This window comes from Callospermophilus lateralis, chromosome 9 (genome assembly GCF_048772815.1).
Source record: "Callospermophilus lateralis isolate mCalLat2 chromosome 9, mCalLat2.hap1, whole genome shotgun sequence".
Classification (NCBI taxonomy): domain Eukaryota; kingdom Metazoa; phylum Chordata; class Mammalia; order Rodentia; family Sciuridae; genus Callospermophilus; species Callospermophilus lateralis.
In genome coordinates, this window is record NC_135313.1 from 15077230 (window position 1) to 15095122 (window position 17893).

The 17893-nt window shown below is 44.6% G+C and overlaps 1 protein-coding gene across 3 annotated transcripts in view; it reads right to left on the bottom strand.

The window, feature by feature from the left end:
• The window catches only part of Sgpp2 (sphingosine-1-phosphate phosphatase 2), a 110042-nt gene that overhangs the window by 75501 nt on the left and 16648 nt on the right, over positions 1–17893 (bottom strand). The window contains exon 2 of one of the 3 annotated variants that reach the window (XM_076866574.2): positions 15695–15703. The exons of 1 other annotated variant lie outside the window; for it this stretch is intronic. In XM_076866574.2, the coding sequence (XP_076722689.1) occupies positions 15695–15703 (9 nt within the window). Of the gene's footprint in view, positions 1–11062; positions 11074–15694; positions 15704–17893 lie in introns of all 3 variants that reach the window. One more of the 3 variants, XM_077110294.1, reaches the window with a different exon arrangement.

The window sequence follows — 17893 nt, forward strand, 5'->3', positions numbered from 1 at the left end:
TTTTAACAAAATTGCAATCGCACTGAAGGTTAAATTTTGTAGTATTATTTATTGTACTGTGAGCCCCTTAAGCATTACCTTAGGTCATGATTTTGGTTGAACTTGACTTTTCGATTCTGTAGCTCTGTTTTTGCCGTGTTCCACTTTCTCACTCCTCCTTTTTGCTGACAGAGACAGCGAACAAGTCCCCTGCAGGAGCAGTGTTGAGGAGAGCAGCTATCTTATCCCCCAAGAGCCTCGCTCTCTCCGACCGCTCCCTGCCTGCACGTGGAGGCCCCCACTCCGGCAGACCTCTCTCTTCCTCACTCGTTCCACGTCCACACTGACAGTGGTCCCTGGGGTCATCTATTTGCATTTCTCTGTCTTCTTGCCATTTGCTTGTTTTGCTTTCCCAGGTACCTAAAGCCTCCCTTCTATACTTTGCAAAAGCTCCAAGGTTACATTCTGAAGCTTCCTGAGAACACAGCTCAGAGACGTTGCTGAAGAATAAAGAACAACCAGAGGATGGGCATGGCCCGTGACATTCATTGTGCTGGGGCAGAGGGACAGTCCCCTGATCCATTTCACAGCAGGGAAACCCAAGTCCTCTCTGGCTTGGACGTCCTGCAGGTTCCTACATAAGCCAGTGGCCTACTTTCTCAGCTCCAGCCTCTAGCTGAAATAAATGGATATAAATGCGACCCCCGAGATCTGGGCATTGTCACCAGATTTGGACCCAACGTCAGACCTCCTGGGCAACCTAAGGAAGTTTGAACTTCTTCACCTGGGCAGTGGATTTACCATGCCAGCTTCCTTACAAAGGCATTGGAAGATGAAATGAAGCCACTTATGTGAGCCACATCGTATCAGACACATAAGATGTGCTCAATAAATGGTAGCTGTATTGGCACTGTTTTCATTAACAGCATAAAAGTAAGAGAATAGCGAAGAACATTTAGTTATAATCAAATGCAGAGGAGAGGAAGAAGGTAAGAAAATTGATAATAAAGATAAAATACCATGGAGGAGGAGGAGGCAGGCAATTCATCCTGGAAGGATGACTCAAGTTTTGACATAGAAAGGGAAGAGGGACGTTCAGTTGAAGGGAGCCGCAGAAGGAGAGGCACAAGGCGGCATGGCACAGTGTTCCTGGTCCAGTGCGTGCTACGGTACGGTGTGGCTGGAGGGTACTCAAATGGTGAGTCCAGGCAGCAAGGCTGGAAGAGGACACAGAGCCAGAAAGAGAAGTCCCGGTGGCCCTGATAAAAAGGTTGGATGTAACAAATGGCTAACGGGGAGCCACTGAAGGTGCTTGAGTCGGGAAGTGGCACAATCAGAGATGTGCTGCTCCAAATGGCCAGACTCTACTCGAGTTCTGGTCTGCTCGTGTTAATTTTTCACCTTTTTCAGATTCCAATGGGTCACAGGGAGAAGTTGCAGTACGCTGCTCCACATCCAGGAAGCTCATGCCCGTCTTGGGCGGTTCTCAGAGGGCATGCCACACAACCTGGCCTGTGCCGTCCAGGTCCAGCAAAGCCATGGGCCTCCCTGTGCTCCCACTTCACATCTGACATAGAAGAGGGGAGGCTGGGAGCCTCGGGGACCATCTGGAAGCTGACTCAAGCTTGGCTTCTGTGTCTGGCCCTGGCTTTGCCACGTGGGATCTGATGACACAATGATCGAGCAAAACCACAGGGACAAAAGCAATTTGATGAAACCCAGGGAAAGGAAATCTTTCTTGTGTGGAAGCTAAGAGAATGTCATGGGCTGCACAGCGACCCACCCACGTGGACCCTGAGGCTCTGGACTGTGACTAACTGCGGCACCCAGTTATTCCTCCTGCATAACTGGGGACCACCGTCCCTATACCTAAGGAAAAGGAACTTGTTACAAGGATCCCAGTGTGGAAGATGGGGTTCTCGTTTCTTTTCACAAGACAGTCTCCAGAGAGCACTATGTGACCAGAGTCGACGACCCTGATGTGTCAGAGATGCTCAGAGATACATGATTTTGCAGTCTTGATGGAACCAGGAAGGAACCCCGTCAAGTTAGAACAATCTGCAGTGTCTCTGCTCTTACGAGGGTGACAGTGTACCAGGAAGGTCATGGATTTAGAGAGTAGGAGGGAGCAAAGACCTTTAGAAGTCCTCATGGTCCTCAATTCAGAATGGTAGATAGAGGTCCAGGGACCAGAGCCTTGGCACTGCCCAAGTCTCCCCACCCACATGCACACACACATGCTCACTGCACTGCTTGCCAGACAATGGGGCCGGGCAGGGGGTGGGGGCTGCCAGACTAAGCCAGTTCTAAGTCTCCTTGACAATCTCTCTGAAATGAAGCTTCTCTAGTTAAAACAACGACTGAGCATCATTTTTGTGCTTGTCCTTTGAAGTGTAGTCTCCAGACCAGGAGCATCAATGTCACTTAAAAATTCGCAGTCTTCCTGGGTGTGATGGTGCACATCTGTAATCCCAACAACTCAGGAGGCTGAGTCAGGAGCTTCACAAGTTCGAGGCCATCCTCTTCAACTTAGTAAGGCCCTACATAATGTGGTGAGACCCTGTCTCAAATAAAATATTTAAAAAGGTTGAATGCAGCTCAGTGGTAGAGCACCCCTGGGTCCAATCCCCAGTAGCACGTGCACATGCGCGCACACGCACGCACACACACACACACACACACACACACACGCACGCACAAAGATATTCAGACTCTTAGGCCCAACCCAGATCTGCAGAATCACTGGGAACTTTTGCTAGGTTCCCCTGGTGGTTTTCCTGCACATTAAAGTACGAGAAGATTAATGTGTGAGAAGCACTCATCTACATCCATTGAGAATACAACAAGAATATCTGAATACAGTGAGACTTGACTATTCCATCTATGGATGTGCACAGGGCACTTTGAAAGTACAGAAGCACTCAGTGGAGAAGGGACAAACCTCTAGAGACAAAGGAGATGGTGGATGCCTAGTGCTGGGAGTGAGAAAGAGGGTGACTGCTAATGGGTACAGTTTCTTTTAGCAGAGATGAAAATGCTCTAGATTGATTGTGGCGATGGTTGCACAACTTTGCAAATTCCAACAAATTCTCAACAAATCGAAAACTTCTGATTGCAAAAGCGACCACCTCTAGAATCAGATTTTAGAGGGTAACTCTGACCAATGACTTCTCTGTTGTCCCAGCCTGGGGACATTTATAGAAAATGTTAGGAGCAGAGTTTCTTTCCACAAAGAGCAATGGTATGGGTATTGGAGCCTCAAACAGGAGAGATTCGGGGCAGACCTGATCTTAACCAGCAACCAGGGTCCATGTCCTGGTTCCATGGTTTAGGTGCCCCACTCAGTTTTTGTTGTTGTTGTTTGTTTTTTGGTGCTGGTGGTGGAACCCAAGGTCTTGCACGTGCTACACAAATGCTTTGCCACTGAGCTACACAACTAGCCTCAGATGTCCCACTTGGTACCTGCTCCCAGTACAAGTCCTTCTGTGACCTTCCCACAGAGCACGGGAAGATGCCATCTTCGAGATCTTTCCCCAAGCATCCGGGACCCCATCATTCCCTGTGCAGATGTCCAAGCCTGCATCCCAGGCCTGCCCAGGTGTCTGTCCTAGGTTGGTCCTCCCTAGGGTGGGACTGTACTGGCTCCAGTGAATAGTCCCTGAGACCTGAGGACTGGCTGAGGGATGGGTGCTCTTAGGGACACCCACAGCCTGGACACATAGCTGGGGAGTCCCTTGCACCGTCCTAGATGGACACCAGGCTGCTCCCTTCCTTGGCCACGTTCCTACATGTCTAAGAATGAGAATTCAAATTTAGAAATTTGAATCTAGTTTTCCAGGTCACATGAAGATACAGGTGTCAAGGCAGGAAGTCCAAGTACATTCTATCCAGTCGTTAGTCAACTGAATAACTAAATATCTTGACCTCTGCAGTCTTAGTCTACACTTGTGCATTAGCCTAAAACCCTGCGATTTTAAAGGCAGCTTGGCTGCCTTTTCTTCTAAGTTTGACTAATGAGTAATTTTTGCCTTCTCTTCCACATGCCATATTTTATAGGCAAATATTAATTATTCATTAAAGGACATCTCACTTTTTTCATAACTTCATACATAATAAATACCAAGGATTTATTTTTGCTCCAAAACAGTATAGGAAGTTTTAGGACAAGAAGGATTTAAAATGTGTTTGCCTCCATGTTTGCCTCATGTATGCCAAACGTGGTGGTTGAAAAAACAAAACGGGAAATGAAGAACAATGATTGAAAAAAAACAATGAACATTTTACAACATTAATAAAGTTTAAGGTTCCTCCCAAGTTACTTTCATTCCTCTGAAGGATGACAGAAAAACCTTCTAGAAAACAATGCCTATCTCTTGCAACTGTTTTTTTAATAACAGAAGCAGCTTCAATGGATCTTTGGGGAGGAGGGAAAATTTCCCCATGAGAATCTAAAGAGTCTTTGTGGTGCTTTGATTCTTCTTAGGTAATAGTTTGGTGACAGACCCAGAAGGGAAATTTTGTTCTTGTCACATGCAACCCACAACTTGAGCAAGAGAAACGACCTTACTGTTATGCCCTCTCAAAATATTCTGCTTTCCCAGTCATCTTCACTCTTTGTGAGTTGTGAAGCTGTGGCCATGCTCACCAGTTCCCTCTGTCCTCTCGTGAGCATCCAGATGTCACTCATGCCCAGTGCTAATGAGGGTGACTCCCTCTCGCATATATTTATAGAACAGGCCACTTCGTCTCATGCCCCTTGTCATCTGGAGTCCTTGTGGGAACTCTCGAGTTTTTTTTTTTTTCTTTGTAGGGAGGATTAAATTTAAATACAACGATTTGTAGAGCATATGTTTCAAAATTTTAATCATTTTTGAAACTGGGGACATAGGGGGACATAGAGGAAAGTGATTTCAGATAAGAGTGTGGATTTGTAAATTGCCACAGAGCTGAGCTGTCCAATGTGGTAGCCATGTGTGACTGTTTAAATTTAAATGTCATCAAAAACAATCCAGTTCCTCAGTTACACTTCAAGCGCTCAACAGTCACATGTGGCTAGTGGCTACCAATTTGGACAGCAGAATGAAGAATGCGTCCATCACCGCAGAAAAGTCCCACCAGATGTGCTGCATGTGAGACTTTTAAAGTTGTCTTTACAGTTCCAGTCAAGCCTTCTTTGACTCACTCTGATATTTTACCACAATTTCTTATAGCATTATATATTTTTGCAACTTAAATTTACTCTTAAATCCTAAAGGAGTTGCACTGCCGTTTGAATATACTTAAAAAAAAAAAATGGGGGTAAATTTTGTGGTATGTGAATTACACCTGAATTTAAAAATATAAAGCCTAACTGGTCAAATATCAAATTGTATTTGATGTTATTTCATAAGTATCACACAGAGCTGCCAAAATGAACTTAGGGAAGTGTAAATCAATTCATTTCTAAAAGCCAACAGAACGAAACACTGCCACTCACCAGTAGCATCCAGTGGTACCCAGAACAAAGTCCAATGGCACAACCACAGTCAAGGCCTGAGGTCTGACCTCCACTCATGGCTCCAACCTCCCTCTTTGTGCTCAGTCACCCTGGCTCTGATGAGCCTGTCCCGGCCTCAGGGGCCGTCCTGAGCATGCTCACTGGCTGACTGCGCCTTCTCACCTCCCAAAGGCCGCCTCTGGTCACCTCCTCCATGGCTCTGCGGCATAATCCTGCCTTCTTTTCACCACTTACATCCCACCTGAAATCCTCTTAGGCTGCTGTCTCTACGTTTGTCTGTCTGAATTGGATGGCAAGATCCTTGAAGGCAGGACCTTGACCACCTTGTTCCTATAGGATCCTTGGATCCAGCAGCTTGGCCAATGAATGGTGTTGAATGAATTCAGAGATGAGGGAGAGCCCACCAGCAGCCCACTCTGGCAGGTAGGTGGTCATAGAGGGATCCTCAGGACCACCCCAGGAGCTCTGGAAGATACACATGCCTCAATCCCATTGCTAGAATTTGATTTACTAGATTTGGAAAAAAAAAATCCTCCACTATCTAGTCAATTGCCTCATTTTTAGAGGAAGCAACGAAGCCCAGATTTCGAGCCTTCAGCTAGTCCTGCAGAAGCCTGGCTGTCAAGCCTAAGAAGCTCTGCTCTTAGCCTCCGTTGCACCCTGCCTGTGAAATCCCTGTGGTTCCCACTAAGCACAATCTATTCTGAGCAGGACACAGTGGTGCACACCTGTAATCCCAGGGATTCAGAAGGCTGAGGCAGGAGGACTGCAAGTTTGAGGCCAACCTGTGCAACTCGACAAGACTGTCTCAAAATAAAGCTAGTGCTCCTGAGCTCAATCCTCAGTGACATAAATAAATGAATCAATAGAAACATAAGTGGTTGGGGGTATAACTCAGTGGTAGCGTGCCTCTGGGATAAATCCCCGGTGCCTCCCCACTCTGTCTATCTGTCTATCTATCTACCCACCTATCTATCTATCTATCTATCTATCTATCTATCTATCTATCTCATCAGCTTTATAGAGTGGTGAAAATTAAATGTGTCAAGGCCCAGGAACATTTAGACAGTGCCTGACTCAGGATGTGCCAAGTAAATGTAAGCCATGGATGAGGAGGTTTCCCAGCCTCCTTGCCTCCTCGATCCTGAACATGTGTCCTTAAACTTGCCCCCAGGGTCTCCCTCTGCTTCCTCGCATCCACTTTCAGGCTGGGTGTTGGCTTCCTCTGGTTTGCTGCCTGGTAAAGCCATCAATCTGGAAGTGGAGGCACAGTGCTGCTAGCAGACGGCAGATGATGGGAAAGTGCAGCGAGCTCAGGGCTCTGCCTTGGATAAGGGTTAGTCATTGTGCCTGGAGACAGCAGTGTGTCACACGACCACCAGGGCTCAGCACATTGGCCGTCAGGAGCTGCTGTGCCATTTCTGTAACCCACACAAAATGCCCAGGGTGTGGGCTCCTTAGGCACAGCCAAATAATTCTTTACACATGTATTATTAGACATTAGCATGACTTTCAAGAATTCTCTATCAGAGGGATTAGGAGTAGATTGTATCTTTTTTTTTTTTTTTTAATACTAGGGTTTGAACATATAGGGCCTCGGGCATGCTGCAGTGCTCACACCTGAGCTCTCTCAGCTCCTTTTAAATTTTATTTTGAGACAAGGTCTCACTAAGTTGCCCAGACTGGCCTCAATCTTGCCATCCTCCTGCCTCAGCCTTTTGAGTAGCTGGGATTACAGATGTGTACCACCAAGTCCAGCTTATACATTTATTTAATTTTTTTTCCCACATGAAGAACATAAACTAATCATTTCAAAAAACAACACTTTTCCTCCTCCAGAATACCAATCCAGATGAAGGATATCATAGGTACTCTGAAATTGTATCTGAAAATGTGTGTGTGTGTGTGTGTAGGGGGTAGGTACTGGGGTCTCTACCACTGAGTTACATCCCCAGCCCTTTTTCTTTTTTGGGACAGCATCTTGCTAAGCTGCTGAGGCTTCCCTTGAACTTGTGATCCTCCTGCTTCAGCCTTTGAAGCTGCTGAGATGGTAGGCCTGGATGGCTTTTAATATTCGTGAGTATTCTATTTCATTTTACTTTATTTGCAGTGGCTGGCGGTCTAACCCAGAGCCTTGGGCTTGCCAGTCGAGCACTGTACCACTGAGCTACACCCGCAGTCCTTGATTCTGAGACTTCTGTTTCAATAAAGAGTATCCCTGAGTCTCTGGTTCCAGCCTTCCTTCCTTCTCTGTTTTCTTTATCATGGTTGTATTCATTTGTTTCTTACTAAAATAAATGCATTGTGCATCTGGTCAAAATGTATTTTCTACATTCTGAAGGGAATACACAAGGAGTTGGCTGTCAGGTCTAAGCTTAGCTCTTAAATATAAATATACTTGGAGTAAGCCTTAAATGTTAAAAAAGACAAGAAGGAAAGAAGGGAGAAAAGGAGAGAGACACCTGTTGCCCTATTGTTCCAAAGAGCCCTTGGAACTGGAGAAACACTTTTATCAGAGTTTGCGTTCTAGGACAAATGGCGAAGCCAGAGACAATGGCGAGGGTCATGACAAGGCTTGTCCCCACCCCAGGAGGAGATGTGGCATCAGGGGGAACCTGCCCTCCCGGTGGTTCCCATGAGAAGGTTCTCCAGCCTTTCGGTATGAAAGAATGGCACCTCGGTGGGCAATTTGATTTCTTCCTGAGTCCCAGTGTCTGTGGGTCTTGGCTGGCTGGGGACAGCACCGGCCTTTGCAGCAAGAATCAGTCCTCCTGCCTATGGATCCCCACTGTTTTATTTTCAACTATGCCCCATTAATTTCAAACTGGTGATATTTGTAAAACGGTAGCCTGTAACTAAGTGGAAGGTGGAAAGAGCTAAGAAGAGAGGCCGATTTCTTTGGGAACTTTCCACAGATGTCTGCACTTCCGTGGAAAGAGCTTCAAGGATGTGAAAGCCATTAATCCTGGGAAGAGCAGACTCTCCCATCACCTGGTGCAAATGAGATGACGGATGCCATTCAGGTGGTGGCTGACGTCATCCCCATCTGCCAGGCACGGCTTGCTGGGAAATACCCGGGGGTGCCCGAGCGATAGGAGAGCTTTTCTCATGGCAGGGAGTCAGACAGTGTTGGTAATGCACAGAGAACCCAGTTTATATTTTATGTTCTGATTTTCTTAAATTGCTGGTTATTTTTAGGTTAAAGCATATGAAAATTGATAAGATTTGGATATTTTTGATCTTCAAATGGAAATTTGTTATGGTTCAATCCACAAATAGAAAAGGTTCTCGTTTGAAAAGAGGAATTCTGGGGCTCACATCTGCGTTGAACTTGGGCAGATGCTCTGCCCCTGCTTGCCAATAGGGCCAATGTGCCAAGGCGACCTCACAGGGCAGAGATAACAGATGAGCACTCTGCACACAGAATCAGAACCCACAGATCTATGCTTACTTTGGTGCACATATGACTGACTTTTTCCTCCCTCGGCACTAAGGATTGAACCTAGGGCCTTGAGCATGCTAGGCAAGCACTCTACCACTGAGCTACCTCCTCAACCGTTTTTAAAACTGTATTTTGAGATAGGATCTTGCTAAGCCACTCAGGCTGGCCTTGAACTTGCAATCCTCCCACCCCAGCCTCCTGAGTAGGTAGGATTATAGGCATATGCCACCATGTCTGGCTATAATTGGCTTTTAAAAAACAGTTGCCCAAATTTAAAACTATACTTCAAATTCCCCTTGAAAATTCAGGCAGCAGCACACATTTCCATAGGACTTTTGAAAAGAATGGGCAGATGCATGTAAGACTATGTCTTTCCTAATGGGGAATGTGTGGGCTTGAAGATGTAACTCAGTGGCAGAGTATGTGCCTGGCATACAGGGAGTTTTGGAGTTGATCCCCGGCACTGTCGACAAAAAGAGAAGAGCAAAAAAGGGGGCATGTGAAAGCCATGTTCATCGAAGACCTAAACTTGGCCAGTGTTGCTTTTCACCTGACCCAGGTAAAAAAAAAAAAAAAGCTGGGCTTCCCATCTTCAGGGTTAGCTAATTGGATTTGTTTTGTGTGCTCCCCCTTCCAAATACCAAAGCCTACAATCTGAGAGTCAGAAAGCACACAAGCTCCGTGGGATGCTCACCCCTCTCCTTCGTCCTTTAGAGAAGGTTCATATGGCTACAGAGACCATCTGTGTAGAAAGGGAGAGAGAGAAGGCAGAGCCCGGTTGGACAACAGTGTCTGTAGTAATCTCACAGAAAAGAACATGTTTTCAAAATCCCCCCAGATGGAAATTCTCTCTGTAATCCAGTCCTAATGTGGAGCGACCTTCACCATCAGGAAGTTCTGCCATAAATAACCCCAATCCTTCATGCAGCTTAAACCCATTTCCTCTGGCTTTCTGCTCACTGGAGATGGGGAACAGCTGGTTACCACACTGTGCACCAAGCTCTTTGTCAACTGGATGATTGGATCCTGGCGCTGAACCACTGTTGCAATGAGAAGTCTGACTGGTTCCATGTTCTGCTGTCTGCACAAGCATGTAAAATGGGGAGATAAAATTTTGAGCATGCTGAGCTCCAAGAACATGCCGTCAGAAGAGGCTGGTCCCTCATCATGTCACCAGGCTGTTCACGGTCTATAAACTTGTGAGTGTGAGGTTTCTTTTTTTCTTTTGGTACTGGAGATTGAGCCCAGGGGTGCTCTACCACTGAGCTACAGCCTCAGTCTTTTTAATTTTTTTTTTTTAATTTTGAGATAGGGCCTTGCTAAATTCTCAAAGCTGGCCTCCAACTTGTAATCCTCCTGTCTCAGCCTCCTGAATCACTGGGATTGAAGTCACACACCCCTGTGCTCAATGTGACCATTCTGCAATGTAAACCAACATGTTTTTCCGAGGTCTCCTCCATAATGTGCACCTAACATCGGATATCGAAGTGTCTTTAAATGCCACCAACAGAAACAATGCAAGGAGTCAGTGTGTATGAAGCGCTTTCTGTGTTTCTTTCAGCTGCATCAGCTCACGTGCTCACGACCACACAGAAGGGATTAGGACGAGTTCCACTTTGCAGGGAGGAGAAAGTCCCGTGGAGGCTAACTTGCCCATGTTTATATGCCAGTGAGGCAGGCACCAGACCCCACACCTGTGCTCTCTGGACCATCCCTGCATCCTGCACAGGAACCAGATGCTGGTCAACTCCACGCAGCTCTGTGGAACAGGGTCCTTCTGCTTCATCAACCACGCTTGGCCAGCAGAGACCAAGAAGTCATGGCAAAAAGTCAAACATTATACTCCTGACATGGAGCAAAGATAGGATTTAAAAGAGATTTGCATCACTAAGATTCAATTTTTTGTTTTACCTACAATATCCCTACAAGAGACCCTGGGTCTCAGTTGGCTGCAGACTAACGGTTCTCCTGATTCCCCGCTATATGCCTGTTCTCAAGCATGCACTTCCGAGTCCAGCCTTCATCAGGTTCTGCAGAAATTCCCTGGTCCCTTTAGATGTGGCTGGCCTACCTCAGTGTCCTTGGCAGTAAAACAGTGTCCGCAGAAGTCGCTCCCCTTCCCTCGACCCTGTCCAGCTACACACCTCCTCACCACCTGAGCTTCCTCCTACCTGAGCTTACGGCATCACGCATCACTTGTCAGTGGGGATATGTCTGCGCAATGCACTGTTAGGTGCAAACATCACAGAGAGCATTTACATAAACCTAGATGGTACAAGCCGATCCCTTGAGCAACCAAGAGCCATGAGAACTTGGGATGCTTGTGACTGCTGCCGGTGAAAGACAGCACAGGGCTTCACAGTGAGCTCTTACAAGTAGAAGGGGCACACTCTAAAACAATGATAAAAAAATACCGTTCAGTAAATACATTAACTGGTAACATAATCATTTATTGTTATTATCGAGCCTCATGTATTTTACACAATCATATATGCTAGACTTTTGTGTGACTGTCAGCTCAGTAGATTTGTTCACACAGCGTCGCTACAAACATGAGTGACACGTCACAGTAGGAGGCCAATCCTGCTCTGATGTCACTTGATGATAGGAACTTTCAACTCCATTTCAATCTTCTGGGACCACTGTTGTATCTGTCCAGTCATCATTGTAGTGTAATTCTATAGCACATGGCTTATTTTTTATTTACATCTCTGGTTATTTATTTACCTCCTTCATTAATCTGTAAGCTCTGCAGGGAAGGGGCCTTGCCTGTCTCTCTCATCACTGTATCCCCAGCTCAGTGCCCCACACTTGGTGGGCACTTGAAAGATATCTGTGGAACGACGTCATTAGGAGGATTAAACAGGAAGCACCGGGTCACGCGTAGTCAAGGTCAGTGGTGCCCGCTTCTCACTGAGCTTTCCCCTGGAAACTGGGTGGTCTCCTACTTACCTTTGTCTTGCTTGTCTGATTCATCAGCTTTGATTCCCTTCATGGCTGGGCAAGGGTCACTCCCACCTCTCTTCCATGGAGCCTGGTCCTGGTGTAAGGTTTCCTAGCTGCACACAGCAATACCTCTTGAACGTCCCCTGCAGCTGGATTGCTCAGGGTCCAGCACAGACGCACCACCCCATCCCGTTTTGACTTGTTATCAAGACACACACTCAAACCAAGCCTCAGGCAATTAGCGGAGTCAGTCTGGATAATCCTCTTCCTTTCCCACATTCCCTTGCAATCAAGGGAGGCTATGTTACCTAGCTGTGTCAGTGAGGAGTGTGTGTGTGTGTGTGTGTGTGTGTGTGTGTGTGTGTGTGTGGTGTCTTCTTGTCCTGCTTTTGTTTTCTTTATTTAGAAAGGATATAGCTACTGTCACACTATTTCTTCCTAACTTGAACACAATTCTGATACCAGAAGCAACAGCAGGTTTTGTTTTTTTGTTTTTTTGTTTTTTTTGTACTGGGGATTGAATCCAGAGGTGCTTAACCACTGAGTTGCTTCCCCAGCCCTTTTGTGTATTTTATCTGGAGACAGGGTCTCACTGAATTGCTTAGGACCTCACTAAGTTGCTGAGGCTGGCTTTGAACTCGCAATCCTCCCTGCCTCCACTTCCCGAGCCACTGGGATTACAGGCGTGCACCACTGCACCTGGCACAACAGCAGCTTTCTTAGCATCATGAAGCAACAAGCCAACAAACCAAAACAGTGTGAGTACTTGCCATTATGGAGCCGATTTCAACACTTGCCAACTTCTAGACTCCAGTTACATGAGAAAAAGAAAAAAAGTCAAGCAACCCTTAACAAAGCTTATTGTTACCCATAGCAAGATTTCTTTACCTAGTGAGTTCATCGTCTTCCTTCACATCATGATTCTCCCTTTCCCCATATTTTCTCATCTATGCCAATAACATCATCTCAAATCCTTAGTCCCAAAATATTGAGCTCTGTTTGGATATGAGGAACAAAGAAGAAATCCATTTCCAAGTCCTGTCCATCCACTGGATTCTCCCAACCAAATCAACAAAGATACACACATTAATATTTATTATAGTATTTACATTAGCAGAAAATGGCAAGATAAACCCTAAATTAGAAAATCCAGTTGGATGCAGTATTTTTGATACAGATGGGTGTGAGGCACTCAGCTTTGACCAGATGCCTTTCCATCCCCTGCTCTTTAGTCTGGTTTCTTAAAGGCTTCTTCCATGTGGCACGCTTAGTCCCCACCCCGGGTCCTTACTTTGTGGTGGTCTGCCTCTGGAGAATTTGCTCCGTCTCATCTGATAATCCAAACCTTTAACCTTCTGCAAAACCCACGAGCCTAGTCCAGAATGGAGCTTCTGGCTGGTGCATGCACCAGGCAGACAGTAGGTCCATCTAAGATTTGAGCAAAGGATGAAGTTGAAGCCTCCTGTACCTACAGGGCAGGCACAGAACAACCACAAAAAAAAGTCACAGCAAGTCAGCAGGCGTTAGCCTTTTCCACAACATGTCATCAGCAGTAGTGGCTTTGTGGCCTAATCCCCCCAAGGGATTCCAAGTGTCTCCTCTGGGGACCACAACAGGAGCATCAGATGGGGCATCCTCACTCCAAAGTAGCACAGGGCTTCTACCTTAGGAGCCCTGAAAATTCTCCCTCTCTCTGGAATTTTCTAGGCCAAAAAGAACAAATTTAGATGTCTCTATGGGTCAAGCCAGTGATGCAAATCATGGATGCAATTGCAGATATAAGACACAGGTGTGTGTGAGGACCCAGTGAGCCTGCTACCTCAGAAGAAATCACCTGCCACTCTAAGCCAGCCTCTGTGGTTTTGTAGGAATGCAAACCAGAACAGCTTTTATTTATTCATTTATTTAGGTGCCAGGAATTGAATCCAGGGGTGCTTTACCACTGAGCCATATCCCCAGCCTTTATTTATTTATTTAGAGACAGGGCCTCACTAAGTTGCTAAAGCTGGCCTTGAACTTGCAATCTTCCTGCCTCAGCCTCCTAAGTCTCGGAGATTATAAGCGTGCGCCACCATGCCTGACTTGCTTCTATTTTCTTAAAAAACAGAAGCCAAAAAAAGTTAGGAAGACCCCATTATTAAAACCAGGTATGAAAAAAAGCAAAGGTTGCCATGGTCGACCTTCAGTCCCCAGGCCCCGGTTTGTGGCCCCTGCTCTGAGCTTCACGGAGGGCCAGTGACTTCAGAGAGCCAGGTCCCAGCAGCAGAAGTCAGTTAGCATCTTCATCCTCACAGAGTGACCACGTGGGGCTCCAAGGAGTGGCCCTGTTCTCCTAACTCTGCACGTAGTCTAGGACGAGTAAAGGTTCCTCGGCTCCTGGTGACTGAACAGTTAACCCTCTCCTGGGGGAGGAACTTGGCCGGAGCCTAACAGGAGTCTGGGAGACCACATCCTTGAGACTTGATCCTATTACCCAGGCTCAGAATTTCTCTTCCCGTTTTAAAATTCTCTTAACTTATAATATTCAGTGTTAAGCATGAAATCCATATGTCATATATTGTAATAAAAAAATCTCTGAGGATTTCTTCCTCATATGAAGTCCACATGTATTATTTTCTTGGACCTTTTTGAGCCCTGAAACCTTCGGCTGTACCAAATTCTGTTTGCTTAGTTTCAAATCCTCTAATTTCCATCAGAAGTCTTAGCAGCAGTTCTCTCAAAATGTTGGTTTAGTGTTTTCTTCTGGGGCATTATGGAATTGGAGAAAGGAGGCTCCTGTTCAGCTGAGTTTTGATGAGTTGAGAGAAATAGTCCTTTTTGCTCATATGCTAAGCTCAACTCTTCACCTCCCTCCCTGGATGGACTGAGGGCTCTTCATGAGCAGGGAACAGAGGCATGTATGTCCCCGGCTGGGCTCAAGTTCTAGTCCAGGGTCTGGAACATCATAGGTACTTAGTGGATATTAGCTGCATATTAACGTTGTTATCTTAGGACAAGAAATATTCTAAGACACTGTCCAGCACACAGTAAGTCCAGATGAGGGGAAGCAGAAACTGGAAAGATACTTTTATGGCAAATGATTGGGTGCCACAGACCATTGGAAGAAAGACCTCCAAAGTCCCTGCTAAGGAAATCCTGGGAAGCAATTTGGCAAAACGCTTCAGTATGCTGCCTTTAAACACATACGATTGACCCAAATGTTAGAGATTAGCATTTTGAAGTGGCATAAGAAAGTAGATTTGCACTGCCTATCTGAGCCAAGCTCTCTCACTTCCACCACCCACGCCCCACAAAAGAGATGAAATTCATTCCAGAAAAGACCCATTGGATAAATGTAACAATAGCAGCATCAGTAGTAGCAGTTGTTGTTGTAAGTTCAGGTCAAGCATCCCTAACTGAAATCTGAAATTTGAAATCCTCCAAAATCTGAAACTTTTTAAGCACTGATATCATGCCACAGGTGGAAAATTCCACATTTGGCCTCATGTGACGGGTCCCAGTCCAACCACCGGCACACCAAAAATATTGCATAAAATGAACTTCTGCCTCTATGTACAAGGTGTACATGAAACATAAATGAATTTTGTGTTTAGACTTGGGTCTCCGATGTATATCATTATAGACATGCAAATATTCCAAAATTTGAAAAAAAAAAAAAAACCCAAATCTGAAACACTTCTTGTTCCAAGCATTTGGGGTAAGGGATGTGTGATGGAAGCAACGGTATTGGTGGAGGGAGGATGGAAGAGATGACCATGGGAATAGCCTCTGAGGACCTACCTGATGCCTGGCGCTATGTGCTGGCATCCCACTGGTGATCTTACTTCCACCTCAGAACCCTAGGAGGCGTATTGTTTTCTCCAGTTTTGCAGATAAAAAAACCACTGTGGTAGAGGTCGTGTGATATGTCGAATGTGCCATGGCTCAGAGTGTTAAGAAGCCAAGACCCTCTTGGCCCATGCCACTGCCTCACGGTGCGCTGCCAGGGGCAACAGCAGCCATGAAAGGCTCACCAACATCTTGTCAGCAGACAAGCCAGCCAACAACACCAGAACAGAGGGTCTACAAACAGAAGAAATGGAAAACAAACCATAGCAATACTTGCTCCTGGCATAATACAGATCTCCAAAGGAACTATTAGAAAGAAGAAATAGCAGGAAAAAAAAAAAAAAAACGTGGGAAAGAAAGTCACTGTTATTATTCCTTCTCTCTATGCTGATTTCCCATAAATCCTTTCCTTCAGCAATACAATAAGCTGAAAAAAAAAAAAAAAAGAACTCATAAGGCAAAGCCAAGTATACCTTCACTGCATGGTGCAGGGCTTCTACTTCACAAGACAATTACCATCTGGTGGTAAATTTTCAATTTTAAGATTGTGACAATTTTTAAGGGGAGAACATCTAAAAATGTCATTTTCAAGTGTGTTTCATAAAGGTCACCACATGCAAATGTGACAATTTCTTCTGAGGTGTTCCTTAGTATAATACTATGTATGATTCAATATGTGATCCTTCTCATTTCAGGTTTTGTTTGGCCAAGCTCCACTCCGAATGAGCTATTGACTCTTGCTGTGCTGTCGTGCAAATCTTCTAAATACTGAGCACTATAAAACAGTGGCTGCTGAGGAGGGATGTAGCCAGGAATACTCTTGAGTTATATCCTCCAATGTTACTCCAATACATTAGAGTGAATCCAAAAACTGCAAGATAACCTGAAATTCAAATATCAGTACAGAAACACATTGCAAAAAGAAACCATATTATTTTTTTAACATTTTGGATTCTTAGGCAAAAGAAGCTCATCTAGTTATTAAGTTAGGAACAGGGTATTATATATATTCAAGGATATTTGTATCATTAAGCAAAGTTTACAATACTGGTGACCAATGTTCATGAATACATGAAAATGAATTACAGGGTTAAGTTGTCTGATTTTTTTCTGTGCTTATGAAAAACATAACCAACAAAGCCAAATAGGGTAGGAAGAAGGAAAATAGATCTTTTAAAAATGTGCTAGGGCCAAAAACCTATTAGGTGATATTTTTACCTCTGTTATAAGCACTAAATATTGCTATTGACTATATAAAGACAAAAACTGTAAACCCAAAGTAGAATGTAGGCCCAATAACAGAAAACCTGTATTAACTCACCCTTTTATAAAATTAAAGGAGAAAAAAAAAAAGTATGATCCTTTCACCAGATAAAAAAGAATTCAGGCCAGGCACAGTGGTGGTCACCTATAATCCCAGCCACTCAGGAGACTAAGTCAGGAGGATCTTGAGTTCAAAGCCAGACTCAGCAACAGTGAGGTACTTAGCTACTCAGTGAGACCCTGTCTCTAAATAAAATACAAAAAATAGAGCTGGGGATGTAGTTGAGTGCCCCTGAGTTCAATTCTAGGTACCAAAACAAAACAAAAAACAATTCAGTAAAATTTGATAATAATCCGTAAAAATATCTCTCAGTAAACAAGCTGTAAAAGGAAACAATCTATGTCAAATGCAATATTCTATGGTGAAATTTGAAAATTATTTCCTTAAAATAAAAAACAAGAATGGTCACCATCATCACTTCTACATAACACTATACAGAGGTCCTTGTCTGTGGAGTAAGATGGGAGATAAGAAAGATATAGGAATTGGAAAGGAAGTAACAAAACTTGTTTTTTGATTGCTTTCATAAAAATCTGAAAGAAATAAGAGGCAACTTGTTAGAATAAAGTTTTAACAAGGTTGTCAAGTCAATACACAAAATTCAGTTGCGTACCTACACACCAGTAGAAAACAGAAAATGCAATTTCAAAATATTATTTTAATAGTAACAGAAAACAAACTATCTTAGGAATAAGTCTAGCAAGACTTTATGGAGAAAATTATAAAACTGATATATAATTATAATGCACTAATTAAAATAAAGTAATAATGATGATAATGACAATAATAGTAGAAGGGAGATCAGTAGAGTACAGCAAGTGGATCAACAGCAGGGAGAAGGGAAGAAAGAGGAAGGTGCTGGGGAATGAGTTTGACC